The sequence below is a fragment of the Poromitra crassiceps genome, assembly GCF_964638095.1.
Source record: "Poromitra crassiceps genome assembly, chromosome: 19".
Taxonomy (NCBI): Eukaryota; Metazoa; Chordata; class Actinopteri; order Beryciformes; family Melamphaidae; genus Poromitra; species Poromitra crassiceps.
Genome location: NC_139646.1, coordinates 23,568,407 through 23,587,165, shown reverse-complemented (window position 1 = coordinate 23,587,165; position 18,759 = coordinate 23,568,407). Strand labels below are relative to the sequence as shown.

The 18,759-nt window shown below is 40.8% G+C and overlaps 4 protein-coding genes across 7 annotated transcripts; 3 read left to right on the top strand and 1 right to left on the bottom strand.

Moving 5' to 3' along the window:
- The first annotated feature begins 871 nt into the window (after positions 1 to 871).
- On the top strand, positions 872 to 2,954 carry LOC310794344 (lysozyme g-like). Of its 4 annotated transcripts, none has more exons than XM_083656328.1 (6): positions 895 to 952; positions 1,199 to 1,275; positions 1,527 to 1,604; positions 2,189 to 2,391; positions 2,482 to 2,632; positions 2,735 to 2,954. In XM_083656328.1, the coding sequence occupies exons 2-6, from the start codon at positions 1,272 to 1,274 to the stop codon at positions 2,869 to 2,871; spliced, it is 573 nt and encodes a 190-aa protein (XP_083512454.1). In that variant the 5' UTR covers positions 895 to 952; positions 1,199 to 1,271; the 3' UTR covers positions 2,872 to 2,954. The 4 variants fall into 4 exon arrangements, with proteins under 4 accessions (XP_083512453.1, XP_083512455.1, XP_083512454.1 ...); XM_083656330.1 differs by having other exon boundaries at positions 898 to 952; positions 1,459 to 1,604; XM_083656327.1 differs by having other exon boundaries at positions 872 to 1,275.
- A 351-nt stretch (positions 2,955 to 3,305) lies between these two features.
- On the top strand, positions 3,306 to 4,935 carry LOC310793976 (uncharacterized protein; the record flags this gene model as incomplete). Its single annotated transcript, XM_083655857.1, has 3 exons — positions 3,306 to 3,368; positions 3,650 to 3,815; positions 4,757 to 4,935. The coding sequence occupies 3 exons, from the start codon at positions 3,306 to 3,308 to the stop codon at positions 4,933 to 4,935; spliced, it is 408 nt and encodes a 135-aa protein (XP_083511983.1).
- Positions 4,936 to 5,317: 382 nt separating this feature from the next.
- Positions 5,318 to 12,583, bottom strand: LOC310793602 (lysozyme g-like). Its single transcript, XM_083655433.1, has 6 exons — positions 12,549 to 12,583; positions 10,453 to 10,781; positions 7,660 to 7,752; positions 7,336 to 7,538; positions 7,082 to 7,232; positions 5,318 to 6,748 (listed from the first exon to the last, which is right to left on the bottom strand). The coding sequence occupies exons 2-6, from the start codon at positions 10,718 to 10,720 to the stop codon at positions 6,624 to 6,626; spliced, it is 840 nt and encodes a 279-aa protein (XP_083511559.1). The 5' UTR covers positions 10,721 to 10,781; positions 12,549 to 12,583; the 3' UTR covers positions 5,318 to 6,623.
- A 979-nt stretch (positions 12,584 to 13,562) lies between these two features.
- LOC310793839 (lysozyme g-like) lies at positions 13,563 to 15,486 on the top strand. The gene is made up of 5 exons (XM_083655734.1): positions 13,563 to 13,822; positions 14,082 to 14,159; positions 14,746 to 14,948; positions 15,030 to 15,180; positions 15,285 to 15,486. Exons 1-5 carry the CDS (start codon positions 13,819 to 13,821, stop codon positions 15,419 to 15,421), a joined length of 573 nt encoding a protein of 190 aa, XP_083511860.1. The 5' UTR covers positions 13,563 to 13,818; the 3' UTR covers positions 15,422 to 15,486.
- The last annotated feature ends 3,273 nt before the right edge of the window (positions 15,487 to 18,759 follow it).

Sequence of the window (18,759 nt, the reverse complement as noted above, 5' to 3'; positions counted from 1 at the left end):
CACTGAAAGGTCTCGAGCTCTCCCTCTCCCAAATCCTGCAGGGTTTCCAAGAGCTTCTCTCCCTCTGTCGGCATCGTTGCTCCCTGGTGAGGTCAACTACTGTATGCAATTTCCCCTGGGCCAGCGTCCTCCTCCTGGGCCTGGGCGCAGTTCAAAGCAAGATCTTCGCAACAAAAACTGTAATGAAACTAACAAACAGCACAGATAGCACAGACCAGCCAAATGCCCGCTTTTTATTGCACACTTGTATGTGTGCTTTGAGAATAGTTTCTGTTGTACAGCTGTTATAGTGCGCCTTGGACGTCCTATGGATCCTATAGGGTAAAGGGACCGTTCGATGGAAGGGGTCACTGGAGGAAAATAGGGGAGGGTGATGCTTTTTAAATGTGTGAGGGTACATTGTTATTAATTTGAGTCCAGAAAAGGTTCATGCAAATTTGAATGGATGGATCAAATATATATTATGTTTATGTTATTTTATCTATTTATTTATTTTTGCATTTCGGAATTCAGCAACTACACCCAACAACACCCCTCCTGGTCAAACTTTTTGGTATGACCCAGTACCGTTAGCCAGGGTGCGACAGCTGGGACAGAGGGAGGGAAACGCGGGGGCAAGGTACCCAACACATTAATTTATAATAAACACAACCCCAACAGTAGGCCTACTACCAATTTATAAAGACTGAGACCACCACAGTTAAAATGTGAGGTAGAGTCCTCCCAGATTAAAACTATTTACTGTTCAGACGAGCAGTAGTTTTACTTGTGTAGCTCTTATTAGCAGAGCATGGCTCCGCTATGGACGTACACTGACGTCACGACGTTGCATCTCGGCTCTGACCGACGTCTTCAGAAAAGCAAAAAACCGCCATGTTGGATCACCGCATCGGATGAAAACATACGATGAAAACCATGGATCTATTATATTATCGATGAAAACCAAGTCAAAGTAAGCCAAGTGTAAGTGTGGTGAGGACATTAGATTGACAAGAAATAGCCAGGAAGTGGGAACCTCCTCTCCCTGTGAGAAAGTGTTTAAAACAGTGTGGCCATTTCTTGTAAATCTATAACTCCTCACCAAGTTGCACCAACACACCTGACAACAGCTGTAAAACAGTCCTCCACAGAGGCAAAGGTTGAAGTCTGATTGACGTGCTGGATTCACCATAGTAAATGACAAACTGAAACTATACAGGTGTGCAATGAAAAGCAGACACTCGCTGGTCTGTCAGTAGAACGTTTGTTTCAAGGGAAAGAGAAGACTGAAAATGGGTGAGGACTTTTGCTATTTATAGAAATGTTGGATGGCACTGGAGAATGATTAATTTTTGTTTTTACTTTATCGTGTTTTTATCTCCCAAAGTATCATTAAATTAAAGTATTCTCATAAGATCATTATATATTGTATAGTTTTGCATCTTGTAACTATTTGAATTACCATTGAATTCCTCATAGACAGAGGCTTATTGTGGACATTTTGGATGTGCAGATGAAGATGGATTGAACAAACTGAACTCTTCTAGGTTATGGAAACATCATGCGGGTCCAAACTAGTGGTGCCTCATGGCAAACAGCTCAGCAGGACAAGCTGGGATGTGAAGGTAAATGCTGCAGTAGCAAAACCCTGAACACCAGGAGATCTGACCAGCAGATCTGACTGGAACATAGGCTATGTGTTAATTAAAAATAGATATATATAAACTGGGTAACACTTTATAATAACGTTCAGTAGTAAGTCATTTATAAGCTATTAGTTAATGATGAACAAATAATCAACTAATCATTTACAAAACATTAATATACATTTGTAGGTGATTAAGTTGTAAGTCATTCAAAGTTTTTATATTCCAACCTGTCTCTACACATGTGTTAATCATGAACAAATGATGAGCAAATCATTAGTAAATGAAGAAAATCATTAACGAATAGCTTATTATGACTTACTACTGAACGTTATTATAAAGTGTTACCATAAACGGTTAATGTTTACAAAAGTTCATAATAAACAACAAGCAATTTTATGTTTTGCCATCTTTTACCTCACTGTATACCGATAACCGTGATTTCTGTGTGCCGTTACACCCATATAGCTCAGTGGTTACACCCCTAACATTCTCCCAACAACTTCATAGCAAATTGATGTTATTTGCACTTGGGCCACATTACTTCTCTCTTTTCAATGAAGGTGTGAGCGCATCACAGAAATTGGCAGAGACCGATCTGGGGAGAATAAACAGGTATAAGTCCAAGATCAACAGCGTGGGACGCAGCAAGGGAATAGACCCAGCTCTGATTGCAGCCATCATCTCCAGAGAATCCAGGGGTGGAAGTGAATGGGTCCTCAAGAACGGCTGGGGGGACGGTGGGAATGCCTTTGGGCTCATGCAGGTTTGAACAGTATTCTCTTGTTTTGCTCACATCATTACATTACAACACTGGCGCTGTTCATCTGATATTTATGAAATAATGTTTCCATAGGTGGATGTGAATCCAAACGGAGGTGGGCACACTCCAGTGGGCTCATGGGACAGTGAGGAACATCTCAGTCAAGCCACCGACATCTTGGTTTATTTCATCGGACGGATCCAGGGCAAATTTCCATCGTGGGATCAGGAAATGCAGCTGAAAGGTTTATTTGACTGAATCTCCCAGACTTTACAGATTCCATTCACATTCAGGGTTTTTTCATTTTAAGGCATTCTATTTGTCTGATTTGTGTTTGTCTTTGTAGGAGGGATAGCAGCCTACAACATGGGAGATGGGAATGTCCACTCGTATGATCAAGTGGACGCCAACACTACAGCTCGAGACTATTCCAATGATGTCGTTGCCAGAGCTCAGTGGTACAAAACCAACGGTGGATTTTGAAACCTAAATCTGAAAAGGTTTTGCATCTTCTGAAAATCCTGTCTGTTTGTAATATCTCAAAAATTAAGCTGAATAAACATGATACAAACCACAGGCTACCCTGATTTATTGGGCTCTGTGCAGACTGTTACTCTGTTCCTCCTGGAAAATAACTGATGAGCACTGATACTGCACTGAGGTGGAGTAGCAGAGCAAAGAGTAGGCTAGGCTACAGAGCTATCAAATCCTAACTGAAACTATATTCTATATTTATACAATGAGTCATTAGGTTACTCTGTGTAATATGCAGGGGAAGTGATTTCATCTGCAGTCAAACTGTGGAATTCTACCTTCAGTTTCTCACAGCTCTATGTCATGTGGGAATGAGATTGGAGCAATTCCTGTAAAACAGCACATATTGATAAATATAACATTTATGAAGAATAAACCTGTGCATGATACCATCTATAGCCTACAGGGCTGCCAAAGACCCAAAGAAATTCTCAAACAGCAACTTGGTCAGTCAATGTGGAAGTGTGTCAGTGTAGTTGAACCCATTTCAGAAAAAAGTCAGAATTTTTAGATTAAAGGCAGAATTCTGCGGGGGGAAAAGAAGCATGTGACATCACTGATGATGTCACTGATGATATTATCAATGGTCTACCGGAATTTGAAATGTCTCGGGTCCCTGGATTTTTGTGACATCAAAATAGGGTCACAAGCCAAACAAGTGTGGGAACCCCTGATCTAAATAGATATGAAATGATCACAATGCCAAACCACGGTGCCTGTGTTTCAGGAGAGGACATTTGGCTGCAAGGTGTGCGGGAAAGTGTTCAAGCGCTCCTCCACGCTCTCCACTCATCTGCTCATACACTCAGACACCAGGCCTTACCCCTGCCAGTACTGTGGCAAGAGGTTCCACCAGAAGTCTGACATGAAGAAGCACACCTTCATACACACCGGTGAGTCCTCATGCTGCTTGGTGCTTCTGGAACACTACAATGTGACCAGTATTGAGCGTTTCACAGGTGTCAGCTAAGGACTAAGTCTGCTCAACACCTGTGGGAGGGGCCAGCTTGACATCTGTTGGATGACAGACAGCCTCGTGTATTGCTTGATCTCCATGCATTTTTTGTTTGTTTATCCAATGGTGTTTTGAAAGAGTTTCATAAGACTGAGAGTTGTAGAATTGTCTCATCCCATAGTGGAGTATATAGTCCTTCAATTAGATTTATAATAATCAATCAGTCAATCAATCAATCAACTTTATTATTATCAGACACAAGGTCCATAGAAAAACAGACATAAACATTTAAAAGAACACACAAAACCTCAGTAAAACTATAAAAGGCACAAAAATGCCACATCTGTGATTGGTATCTCACAGCACTGATACCAGGATTGGTCAGCAGCATGATAATGGAATTCTGAAAAGTGCTGACACCTGCATTACAAAACAGTTGACTTGCACTAGTCCACCTGGGTTTCTTCAGCAATATCCTCATACAGTCATTGTAAGCGACCTGAAGTTTGAGGAGGCTAGCTTTTTTATACTTATCCCACAGGGGGGCAGTGTAAAACACTAGGTCCTAAAGAGATTCATATTTACACCATCAGAACAAGACTGGCATTTCCTTCCTTGTCAACATGTTAGCCTGAGCATATCATCATCATCAGACATAATAATTGATTGCATTTATATTGCGCTTTTCTAAGTGCTATTAGGAGATCATGCTGTATACATCTGTATCTGTCACTCTAAATGCATTAAGACTACTGCATCATCTCCTGAGTCTTCACTTGAAAAGCAACAGCATAAATCTATTGCATTTGACCGTCTTCAATTTTCCGATGAGGCGATCACTCATCCTCAACACCCCTTCTGCATGCATTTTCGTGCCAGGTGAGAAGCCCCACGTGTGCCAGGATTGCGGCAAGGCCTTCAGCCAGAGCTCCAACCTCATCACCCACAGCCGTAAGCACAGGGAGAACCGGCCCTACCGCTGCCCGCAATGCCTCTACGGCTTCCAGCGCAAAGTGGACCTGAGGCAGCACCAGGAGCACCACTGCACTGACCGCTGACGTCTACCACTGCTGAGTCAAGAGGGGTCTTTTCCAACAACAGGATGGCCAGGATACAAAACTACGAGTTGCTTATTTTTACCAGAGAAATCAGCTGAAATAAACTCTCTTCAAAGGTGTTGATGGTCATGAACACTTTTTAGGACTTTGGATGGCAGCCTTTTACAAAATGGTATAGAACCCGTGGAGCAATAACAGTGAATGAGCTGGCCAAGCTAAAGGGGGCATAATCTGTTAGATACAGAGAGCGTTGTTTGGGACTCTTAACACATTTCTCTTGTCTTGTCTTGGCGTGTTTACTACATCCAACAACAAATTTGTAAGCATTGTACAATGTACACAATGAGTAAAACACCTTTTGAGCTAATCTCTAAAAAGACAAAATAAAGATAGGTCATAGGCCTATGTTATCTTTTTTCTTTTTAATATTTTATTTTGATTGTTCAAAATGTAAAACATACACAACAATACAGAAAATCTTTGTTCTATATTCATATAAAAGCAAACTTGGTCAGGATCTGTGATGCACGATGGGGCTCTGAAACAAAGTCAGCAGCAATGCTGAAGACTACAACCAATGCATCCAGTTTACAGGAAATGCACACGTTTTCCAGGAATTGCTCTTATCTCATTTGTCCACATGTTCTGTGGATGACCTTTCACTTTCCCTGCATACTGTAGTACACAGAGTACTTCATCAAGCTTTGTATACATATCCTGTGTATACAGTAGCATGGTGTGGGACACTGCTATCAGTATCAACTGATGTGTATCAGGTACAGTTTGCATTTTACAATCCTGTACTCTGTTCTGCTACTCGACCTCAGTCAACAGGAGGCAACAGTCCTGGAAAGCATGTGATTTTATTTTATTTTATTTTATTTTATTTTATTTGACGGTTACAAATTGAAATACAATATACTGAACAAAGTACAGACACGGATCTCAAAGAATAACATCAAGGATAAAGCACAATAAAGTCAAGACTTATTTCCATTGTGCTCCTTGGTCTAAAAACAGGTGGATATAAAAAACAACAACAATATAAACATGAAATAATTAACAGAAGCATTCAATACTGTAGGTTTGGCTTAGATAGTGAGGTAATATGCAGTTGTGCGGTGGTAGCATGGAGTGGGGTGTTTCCAGGACGCTGGATTACACCGTTAAGCCTTCTTGAGGTGTCGTGGGCCTAACTTAACGAAACGTCGGTGAAGGAAGGTGCCCACTTGAAAACCCCAATGACATGCTTCATACTGCTGTTGGCTAGGGTAGGTAACTGGTGATTTGTGTCTTGTTTATTAGTTTGTTAGCCTGTTAGCTTGTTTTATTCTGGATTGGGCTTCTAAATGTGTTTTTCCTTGGATTTTGGCACAAGGGATAGTAACATCTTGTCCTGTGTATTAATTTAAAAAATGTGCAATGAGAAATAAAAAACATACATATCAAAATACACAAAAGAAGCTGTACATCATAGCCTAGACATGGACTTGATCAAGAAGCCACCATTTTACCTTCTTCTTGAAAACACCTTGGCTGCTTGTACACTTTAAGTGGAGGGGCAACATGTTCCATGTGGTTTGTATTATGTTTATAATAAGCTTAAGGTTTTGATATATTATAAATGTTTAAACGGATTGCTTCCTTCAGGGGTTTTAGGAGATACAGAACTTGTTCCGCTTCAGATTTCAAAAACCACCTTCGGTTTTGTACCACTGAGCTCTGGCAACAACGTCATTGCAGAAATCGTTGGCATCCACCTGCTCATAGGAGTGGACGTTCCCATCTCCCATCATGTAGGCTGCTATCCCTCCTACAGAGACAAACACAAATTAGACACACATGATCACAACGTCGCAATTTAGCACCCAGAATGCCTTAGAACAGTGGTTCCCAACCTTAAGGTCGCGACCCTAAGTGGGGTCGCCTGAAATTAAAAATATATTATATATATTTTTTTTTAATAAAAAAAAAATATATATAATAATAATACTATATATATATATATATACCGGAATTTGAATGTCTAGGGTCCCTAGATTATTGTGACGTCAGAATCGGGTCACAAGCCAAAAAAGGTGGGAACCCTGTCTTAGAATGACAAACACAACGTGTGAATGGAGTCAAATAAGTCAGTCAAATAAACCTTTCAGCTGCATTTCCTTGTCCCACTCAGGAAATTTGCACTGGATCCGTACGATGAACTCGATCAAGATGTCGGTGGCTTGGATGAGATGTTCCTCACTGTCCCATGAGCCCACTGGAGTGTGCCCACCTCCGTTTGGATTTACATTAACCTATGGAAACATTTCAGAGATATCAGATGGACACCACCGGTGTTGTAATATGAGGCACTATAAAGAATATGTGAGCAAAACAAACGAGTATTATTGTTAAAACCTGCATGAGTCCAAAGCTATTCCCACCGTCCCCCCAGCCGTTCTTGAGGACCCATTCACTTCCAGCCCTGGATTGTGTGGAGATGATGGCTCCAATCAGAGCTGGATCCATGTTCTTATTGCGTCCCACGCTGTTGATCTTGGACTTATACCTGTTCATTCTGTTCAGATCACACTTTGCCATGGTATTTGATGCCTCCACACCTGTAGAAAGTAAAGTAATGTATCCCAAGTGCAGCTAACATCATTATTAAATTAAGTAGTTGTGGAAATGGTGGACCTATGTACAATGTTCATAACGTTTATGTTTCTCTACTGCATTTACCTGCATATCCCAGCTTGTCCCATGAAGCTGTTTGCGCTGAGGCACCACTAGTTTGAATCTTCATGATGTCTCCATAAGCTGTTAAATCCACATCTGCACATCAAAATGGACACAATGAGGACAGTTATTAAATGACAAAGGTCACAGAAAATCCCTCTGGTAGCACTTTACATTACAGCTCAGCAACAACATGGTAATAGGGGGGTATGAGTGTGATAATAAAGATTATTAATATTACCAAAGTAATAACCAGGTCATAGATTGACAATGGATAGCTGTGGGTAATTAGACTGAAATTTATGTAATAGGGTAACCAGAAATGAATGGTAATAATGGGGAAACAGATGGCAATGAGGCAAAACTATTTAGTAATAGTATAGTAATATTTTAGTAACAATATGGTAACCTGCTAACAATAACATGATTATATCAGTGCAATATTTTGATTAAAACATGCTACGGCGACAGTAATGGGGTAATAACTGATAATGAGGTAATATAGGTTGGTGAATTGGTAATTACCATATTATAATGCTGAAATTCATACTCCCATTCCAAACATTATCTTTTGTTTCAAGATATACAAATTATATGTTTAATAATGCTGTGACTTGTTACCTGGAAACACTTATGGTAGTGTTAGTCAAACTAGGCATCTCGCGGGTTATGCGTGCTCGATTCCTAGGCTCGCCCGCTTCGCAGGCTCGCTAGCTCATCTGCTGCGTGGCCTTGCGCGCACTGCAGCTCGCATATGCGCAGCGCAAAATTGCTCAACTTGGCATCATGATGACATCACTCACTGATGACATCACAATGATGTCACAATGTCCATGACATCATCAGTGCCTGACATCATCAGTCATGTCATATTAGATGATTTTGGTCAATAATTATGTCACTGATGACATCACTGATGATGTCATAGACATTGTGACATCATCAGTGGGACAGAAATTGCTCAAGCGACATCACTGATGATGTCATAGACATTGTGACATCGGTGACATCACAATTGCCCAAGTGACATTACTGATGACATCACATCACTGATGACATCACTTCCAGTTGATTGACATCATAGACATTGTGACATCATCAGTGACATCACAATTGTTCAAGTGACATCCCTGATGACATCACTTCCAGTTGCGTGACATCACTTCCAGGACAAAAATCGCAGAGAGACAGAGATTGCCCACTTGCTCCCTTTTATATACATATCGTCGCTGTTGTGCCAGGACCTCGAATGTCCCTTTTTTCATCTTTTTACTTTTTGTCATAAATCAGTGCCATTGGTCACCCTTCACGTCTCTGTGTGGTTTTTACCAAATGCAACCAATGGAAAAGCATTACAACGAGCTTGTGAGTAAATCTCGTAACGCCATTCGCCCTCAATATGTCAGTCAAACCTCTAAATTAGTCCCCTACCTCTGTGTGTAGCCCCCCACGCAGGACAATAAACCTGGAAAAGTCACACGGCAGACGCGCTGTGTATTTCTCATATCGTTTTGACTTATCCTGGCTTCCTCTGACGTTAATAGATCAATCAAATGTTTTCCAGTTATTCCTAGGCTGCAAACTTGTTTTAACATGCAAATCGGAGTGTTTTCTGACGAGAATAAAGTAACGTTAACGCTACGTTATGTCAGACTGTTCTCATCCCATGCGAAAGCACCCGCCTCGGCCATGAGAGGCTCAGAGCACTGCTGCTGCTGCTGCGCGCGCCCCCGCGGGACGGAGCTTGGGGCTCGTGCATGAGCATACGACTCTCTCCCGCTTGACTGGCCAGGAGAAAGTGCTTCCAAGTCGGACTGATAATATAAACAACATCATTTGAGCTTATCCAGGTGAGATATTAATAAAGTAATGACACATTCAGCGGGAAACTAACTATAATTAAGACGTGCCAACTTTGACGACGTTTGGTTCAGTATTTTAAGAGCAAACAGGTTTTTTTAACTTCCTGAAAAGTTGCTGTTTTGGAGATTCGAGGTCCTGGAACGACAGCGACGATATATAGATAGAAGATAGATCATAGGGGTGTAACGATACACAAAAATCACGGTTCGGTACGTACATCGGTTTTGAAGTCACGGTTCGGTTAATTTTCGGTACAGTAAGGGAAACGAATGCAAAACATAAACACTTTTTTATGTAGCGGTCGCTGGTGGTTAAGCTGGGGTGAAGGTGTTAATACCAAACTATTACGTTGGTAATTATTATTACCTGATTATTACTTCTCTATTATCACACTATTACCCCCATATTACCAGGTTGTTACCAAGCTGTAATGTAAAGTGCTCCATACCTTTTTGAAGGATACTACTGAAATATAGCAGCAAAATTATAATATCCCATAAGAATATTATGAGAATATGTTAGTGATAACCAGGGACAGACTCGCTGGCTACCCAGAATCCAAAGTGGGCCTATGGGACAAATATACTAAAAATATAAACGTAACCAAAATATATAAATATTTGAAAGAGTTCATTAATAAGGGCTAAGGGTTGCGGTTAATGTTAGAGATAGGGTTGGCGGCGTTAGTCTGTAAATATGGACTAAATAGACAAGTGACGCTTTATTGAACATCTACTTTCATCACTTGATCGTTAGTTTAGTGGCAACATTGGACTATCCAAATAATGTTTAAATATAAACCAGTGTTTAATATAAATTGTTTAAATAGTGTTTAAATATAAATTCATGGGACATCTATGTTTTTATCTATGTATTTTTTTAATAGCCTATGTATCTATTTTTCTTGTCTTTTTTAACCTCCCCATGACTTACCTTCGGGTCCAGAGCTGCCGTTGGACAAACGCTGCTCCAGTTCCAATTTATTCATCTTCTTCAAAATCTTTTGGGCCACCTCCATCATTTTGGTCACATAATTCTGCACCATCACATCCACTGTTTCCGCCCTGTTTCTGTTCTCCAATTGGTACCTTTTGATGGCTGTGAAGCCATCGCCCTGTAGCAGATGCCACTGAAAGGTCTCGAGCTCTTCATCTCCCAAATCCTGCAGGGTTTCCAAGAGCTTCTCTTCCACTGTCGGCATCGTTGCTCCCTGGTGAGGTCAACTATGCAATTTCTCCTGCGCCAGCGTCCTCCTTCTGGGCCTGGGCGCAGTTCAAAGCAAGATCAACAAACACTGTAATGAAACTAACAAACAGCCCAGATAAAATAGCACAGACCAGCCAAATGCCCACTTTTTATTGCACACTTGGTAACTGTAGGAGCCATTTTATGGTTTTCCTATTCCTGTTCAAAGTTGAGCACTAGGTGGCACCCTTGGGTCATTGGTTGCTTGGAGTCACTGGTTACTTAGGAAGGTGGGTAGCAATCATGCTCCAGGTGTGTTGCTAGACGGGGAAGCTATACAGTTTTTGACCGCCACCGTATGCCTCGGTTGGTGCTGTATGTGTATGGAATAATTGTTATGGTGAATGACACTACATCGGTATGGATTCTTGCCTATCTATAGTTGAAGAGCATTAAACGGTGGGCACATTCATCAAATCAAGAAACTGGAGTCGGAATCTTATTTATCTTTACAGACACTGCTGTTGGCCGGCGCGTCAATTAGGTCACCGTCTATGTAGCCACCTCAGTGGCTTAAAGTTCTAGGCTTAGCCGCTACAGTAACGCTTTAGAATACAGCCCGCAAATAAGCATGTAGTTATAGTATAACAACGGGGTTTAGGGCTGCAGTTATAGTCTAACTATGGGGTTTAAGGAGTGAATTAATACTTTAACTAGAGGGTAACAAGATCTGTACTTATGGTATAACAACAGGGTTTAAGGAGTGTAGTTATAGTATAACAACGGGGTTTACACTCCTTAAACCCCGTTGTTATACCATAACTACACTCCTTAAACCCCGTTGTTATACCATAACTACACTCCTTAAACCCCGTTGTTATACTCTAACTACACTCCTTAAACCCCGTTGTTATACTCTAACTACACTCCTTAAACCCCGTTGTTATACTCTAACTACACTCCTTAAACCCCATTGTTATACTCTAACTACACTCCTTAAACCCCGTTGTTATACTAACTACACTCCTTAAACCCCGTAGTTACCCTGTAAGTAGCCTACAGTGTGGTACCCCGTAATTAGCCTATAAGTACAAACATTTGTCCCCTGCTTCATAATACAGCCCGCGACCCCAGTTAGACTATAAGTACAGATCTTGTTACCCTCTAGTTAAAGTATTTTTTCACTCCTTAAACCCCGTAGTTAGACTATAACTACACTCCTTAACCCCGTTGTTATACTATAACTACACTCCTTAAACCCTGTTGTTATACTATAACTACACTCCTTAAACCCCGTAGTTATACCATAAGTACAGATCTTGTTACCCTCTAGTTAAAGTATTAATTAACTCCTTAAACCCCGTAGTTGGACTATAACTACAGCCCTAAACCCCGTTGTTATACTATAACTACATGCTTATTTGCGGGCTGTATTCTAAAGCGTTACCCACACTTCTATGCACCTATATATGGTTATAAAGAGGTTTAAGTGACCGTTCGATGGGAGGGGTCACTGGAGGAAAATAGGGGAGAGGGTGACGCTTTTTAAATTTTAATCTCAGGTTCATGCAAATTTATCTATTTATTTATTTTTGCATTTCGGAATTCAGCAACTACACCCAACAACACCCCTCCTGACCAAACTATTAATTTGGTACGACCCAGTACCGTTAGCCAGGGTGCGACTGTTGCATTGAGGGAAACGCGGGGGCAAGGTACCAGTGCCACAAATTAATTTATAATAAACACAACCCCAACAGTAGGCCTACTACCAATTTATAAAGATTGAGACCACCACAGTTAAAAGAGGTAGAGTCCTCCCAGATTAAAACTAGGCTACTTACTGTTCAGACGAGCAGTCTATTTTACTTGTGTGGCTCTCATGTGAGCTCTGCATGAGTTAACCCCGCTAGGAGATATTTCTTTCCCATGATGGCGAAGGCATGACCCGCCCCTCTCTGCCTCTGATTGGCCATCCAATCACATTCGCTTAGCTATCCTGCATTTCTTTCTACAGTCTGTGTGGTGAGACTCAGTGGGTCAGACAGACAGCAGTTTTGCTTGCTAGCCTGAATGAAAAAGACGCCATGTGTGTTTATGTAGTCTGGCCCTGTGGTTTATAACGCTGCTGCTACTCTTGGCAGTGCACGTAGGCTATGTAGCCTATAGGGAAATCTAAAAAAAAAAGATAAAAGACTCATGAGAATGATCAAGGGTGATATAAAAACAGGGCCAATGCATTACATTGAACTTTAATTCAGCTCATTGTAACACAAGAGTGACATGTATTTAAATATAAATCAGAAGAAACAAGGTGATGACATTTAGAATGAAAAGAAAAAATACACATTCAAGTAGGATATTGATCTCACACAGAAATAATGGGTCCGCACACCACTGGAGCTCCCGTGTAGTATTTTTTATTTTCTTTTTCAATCATACGTGACGTTTCGAGCCGGTCGGCTCTTCTTCAGTAGCTCTTTTTTTGATCCAGCACCCACCCTGTGTTGGATGTGCGTGTCTCCTCTATTTTTACTATATTGAATGATCTCACACAACTTTTTGATTCTATGCTGCCATCGGCCATATCATGTTTGTTGATTTAATGATTGTTTTGCACCTGCTGCTCACTTCATGAACAAATAATGCTTAGTGACTCTGAATGAAATATTAGGCTCGTTTGAGATGACTAGGCAGAGAAGGGCGGGTGCCTTCGCCATCATGGGAGAAAAAATATCGCGCTAGGGACGTACACTGACGTCATCAACGTCACGACGTTGCATCTCTGCTCTGACCGACGTCTTCAGAAAAGTAAAAAACCGCCATGTTGGATCACCGCATCGGATGAAAACCCTGGATCTATTATATTATCGATGAAAACGAAGTCAAAGTAAGCCAAGTGTAAGTGTGGTGAGGACATTTAGATTGACAAGAAATAGCCACACTGTGGGAAGTGGGAACCTCCTCTCCCTGTGAGAAAGTGTTTAAACAGCAAGGTGTGGCTATTTCACCAACACACCTGTGAAACTGAAGCTATACAGGTGTGCAATATAAAGCAGGCACTCGCTGGTCTGTCAGTAGAACGTTTGTTTCAAGGGAAAGAGAAGACTGAAAATGGGTGAGGACTCTTGCTATTTATAGAAATGTTGGATGGCACTGGAGAATGATTCAGTTTTGTTTTTTTTACTTTATCGTGTTTTTTTATCTCCTAAAGTATCATTAAATTAAAGTATTCTCATAAGATCATTATATATTGTATAGTTTTGCATCTTGTAACTATTTGAATTACCATTGAATTCCTCATAGACAGAGGCTTATTGTGGACATTTTGGATGTGCAGATGAAGATGGATTGAACAATCTGAACTCTTCTTCTAGGTTATGGAAACATCATGCGGGTCCAAACTAGTGGTGCCTCATGGCAAACAGCTCAGCAGGACAAGCTGGGATGTGAAGGTAAATGCTGCAGTAGCAAAACACTGAACACCAGAAGAGATCTGACCAGCAGATCTGACTGGAACATAGGCTATATGTGTTAATTAAAAATAGATATATATAAACTGGGTAACACTTTATAATAACGTTCAGTAGTAAGTCATTTATAAGCTATTAGTTAATGATGAACAAATAATGAACTAATCATTTACAAAACATTAATATACATTTGTAGATGATTAAGTTGTCATTCAAAGTTTTTATATTCCAACCTGTCTCTACACATGTGTTAATCATGAACAAATGATGAGCAAATCATTAGTAAATGAAAAAAAATCATTAACGAATAGCTTATTATGACTTACTACTGAACGTTATTATAAAGTGTTACCATAAACGGTTAATGTTTACAAAAGTTCATAATAAACAACAAGCAATTTTATGTTTTGCCATTTTTTACCTCACTGTATATCGAAAACCGTGATTTCTGTGTGCCGTTACACCCATATAGCTCAGTAGTTACACCACTAACATTTTCCCAACAACTTCATAGCAAATTGATGTTATTTGCACTTGGGCCACATTGACTTCTCTCTTTTCAATGAAGGTGTGAGCGCATCACAGAAATTGGCAGAGACCGATCTGGGGAGAATAAACAGGTATAAGTCCAAGATCAACAGCGTGGGACGCAGCAAGGGAATAGACCCAGCTCTGATTGCAGCCATCATCTCCAGAGAATCCAGGGGTGGAAGTGAATGGGTCCTCAAGAACGGCTGGGGGGACGGTGGGAATGCCTTTGGGCTCATGCAGGTTTGAACAGTATTCTCTTGTTTTGCTCACATCATTACATTACAACACTCATCTGATATTTATGAAATAATGTTTCCATAGGTGGATGTGAATCCAAACGGAGGTGGGCACACTCCAGTGGGCTCATGGGACAGTGAGGAACATCTCAGTCAAGCCACCGACATCTTGGTTTATTTCATCGGACGGATCCAGGGCAAATTTCCATCGTGGGATGAGGAAATGCAGCTGAAAGGTTTATTTGACTGAATCTTCCAGACTTTACAGACTCCATTCACATTCAGTTTTTTTTTTCATTTTAAGGCATTCTATTTGTCTGATTTGTGTTTGTCTCTGTAGGAGGGATAGCAGCCTACAACATGGGAGATGGGAATGTCCACTCGTATGATCAAGTGGACGCCAACACTACAGCTCAAGACTATTCCAATGATGTCGTTGCCAGAGCTCAGTGGTACAAAACCAACGGTGGATTTTGAAACCTAAATCTGAAAAGGTTTTGCATCTTCTAAAAATCCTGTCTGTTTGTAATATCTCAAAAATTAAGCTGAATAAACATGATACAAACCACAGGCTACCCTGATTTCTTGGGCTCTGTGCAGACTGTTACTCTGTTCCTCCTGGAAAATAACTGATGAGCACTGATACTGCACTGAGGTGGAGTAGCAGAGCAAAGAGTAGGCTAGGCTACAGAGCTATCAAATCCTAATTGAAACTATATGCTATATTTATACAATGTGTCATTAGGTTACTCTGTGTAATATGCAGGGGAAGTGATTTCATCTGCAGTCAAACTGTAGAATTCTACCTTCAGTTTCTCACAGCTCTATGTCATGTGGGAATGAGATTGGAGCAATTCCTGTAAAACAGCACATATTGATAAATATAACATTTATGAAGAATAAACCTGTGCATGATACCATCTATAGCCTACAGGGCTGCCAAAGACCCAAAGAAATTCTCAAACAGCAACTTGCTCAGTCAGTGTGGAAGTGGGTCAGTATAGTTGACCCCATTTCAGCAGAAAGACTTAATAGGCTACTTTTTACTGTACATTTGTGAACCCTGTAGACCAGGGATACTCAACTTGCTTTGGCCAGGGGCCAGTTAATAAACAAATACATTTTTCTGTAGCGGATTGTAGATTTTTAGGGTGCCAGCCAGAGTTTAGTCTCACGATTTTGTGCAGACAGGATAGTTAGGTTAAGTTAGTTCATGTACTGTAAATGCCTGGGCGGCGCTGCAGTATGTCTGACGAGGCATCAGCAGCGAGCAGACGGCCATATTTGACAATTTAGCTGGAGCTTAGTCAAGTCAGTTTATTTATATAGCACATTTCATACATAAAGCAATTCAAAGTGCTTCACAAGACATTACAGACATAAGAGAATAAAAGAAGATAAAAAGACAATTAAAAGCATAAAAAGCAGTAAGATGCTACACGTTTGGTCAATACAGGAAAATAATAGGATAAATAGACATTTCAACAGTTAAAAGCAGTGCTAAACAGAAAAGTTTTTAGACCATTTTTAAAAATAGGAAGTGTTGGGGAAAATCTGAGGGCCTCAGGCAGGTTGTTCCAGCTAACAGCAGCACAGTGTGTAAAGGCGGCCCTGCCCTGGTTCGAGTGGATCCTTGGGACAGCTATTAGGCCGGACCCAGCTGACCTGAGAGGTCTAGTTGGTTCATAGCGAGGGAGGAGATCTGCAGATTCCTGTAGCTTAGACAAACTTTTTTTGTCAGTCCTGTCCTAGGAATCCTGACAGTCCTGTACTACTGTACTAGCAAACATTGCAACAGGAAGTGATCAGTGGTTAAATTTAGAATGTTTATGTCTCAAGTTCAAACCGTCTATAATAAGAGTGTGTGAGCAGAATTGTGTTCAGCCACAGCTATGCCATTTTACGTGTGATCGTGTTGAATCTTTCAGCAAGTGTAAAGAGCACCGCTGTGGGTGATTTCTGAATTAGGTAATTATTATAGGGCCGACTAAATGGGCAAAAATGGCTAATTAGTGGCTGAAATGCCTCAACATGGGTTCAACACCATGGAGAGCTCCAGAGTGGAGCAGCTGCAGCTGAGCAGAGTTGTAATCAGCCAGTGAAGTGGACTATGAGAACCCTCTGGGGAGAGAGAGGAGAGGCTGCATGCCAACTCTGCCTGACTAAATGGCCAGTCACACAGGGACGGACGGGTATTCTGCTCCAATAAAAGAGAGTTCAACAAATGAAATGAAATATATATATATATATATACAGTATATATATATATATATATCCCAATTCAATTTCAATTCTGTTTGATCTTGATCTAGATTTAAGCAATATATCACGAGAGCAAGTGTGTTGTGGTGAATATATCCCCCTGATCAGTTGTTATCCCACGAGGCCGCAGGCCGAGTGGGATAACAACTGAGCAGGGGGATATATTCCACAACACACGCTGCTCGAGTGCTATATTGCTTTTATAAAAGGGTTCCAAGTATAATAATATAATAATAATAACACTATAAGTCCGACTGGCATGGTATTCTGAGAGTCAGTTGAAACACTACTGTAAGGCGGGACCTCTAGCAAGAAGATAGACGTGCGGGTGATTTGATTGGATCGTTCTGGAGACTGAAGTTGACATTGGCCAATCCTGGCGCTTGGCTGAGAGCTTTCTGGAAACCCAGGCAGCTCGAGCGCAGCGTTGCATTCTCAGGGCTTGCCCGACACCAACTAACGTTACGGGGTTAAATGCGGAGTTAACAGCCTTTCTTTTGCAAAGAAGACATTAGCCCGCATCTATTCTTGTACAAAACATCATTTTCTGCGAAGTATTAGTAAAGTTATAAGCGAAGATCGATTCACAAGGATCTGACAGCTGTCTCCGCCATTTTTTTTTTCTACGTTGTCATTTGAGGTAAGCCTTATTATTACTCTCTTAGTAAGAGAGTTGCCATGGCAACCAATAACCCATGGCCATGGGTTATTGAACTCGGTTACTGGAATTATACAATGGCTGTGAACCAATCAGATTGCTTGATTTGAGAGAGCCATTTTATAATTATAGGTAACTACTTACTCAAACAAGTCAGGTCATGGCAGGCTCGATGGACAGATTGGCAACAAACACAAGCTAGAATATCTGATGCCCACCAGCAGTAAATCAAGACCAGCAAGAAGGTGTAGGGTCTGCGCTAAAAAATATTATTTTGCCAAACAAAATTCCTTTGTTTTCGCTGTTTTATTGAAGGAAATTATTTTTGAGGTGTCACTACATCAGAAAATATTAGCTTCAGAGTCAGTGATGTGCTTGAAATGCTTCATTTCACAAAAGGCTGACTATCTCAGCTTCTAGTTTGAAACGTCTGTTTTTGGTGAAATCAACCTATCTTCTCCGGCTGATAACTAAAGAACGGAAAATGATATCAATAAACTTTTTTTTGCTGATGATAGAAGAGAGTCTCATCGTTCTTTGGGCGTGTTCGGTGTTTACATAGTAATATCACACAATATTCTGTGGGCCTCGAGAAATCACTGAAAACGCTTTGAAACTCTGGCACTGGGAGCATCCGTTTTCCAAAAGTGGCTGGCACTCAATGAGTTAACACCTTACTCACTATAGAAAAGAGACTGGCTTGCTGGTGGTCTCTGTTGTCAGTCTGATGCTCTCAAGGAGAAATAGAACACTTTCAATTTCCTGGGTGATCAATTTTCCAGGAGGGTAGATGAGTAACTTCCTCTAGACCTAACCATATTTTCAAAATAAAGGTCGTATATTGCATGCATTTCTGATCACCAATACCATTATTATTATTATTATGTTATGGCTT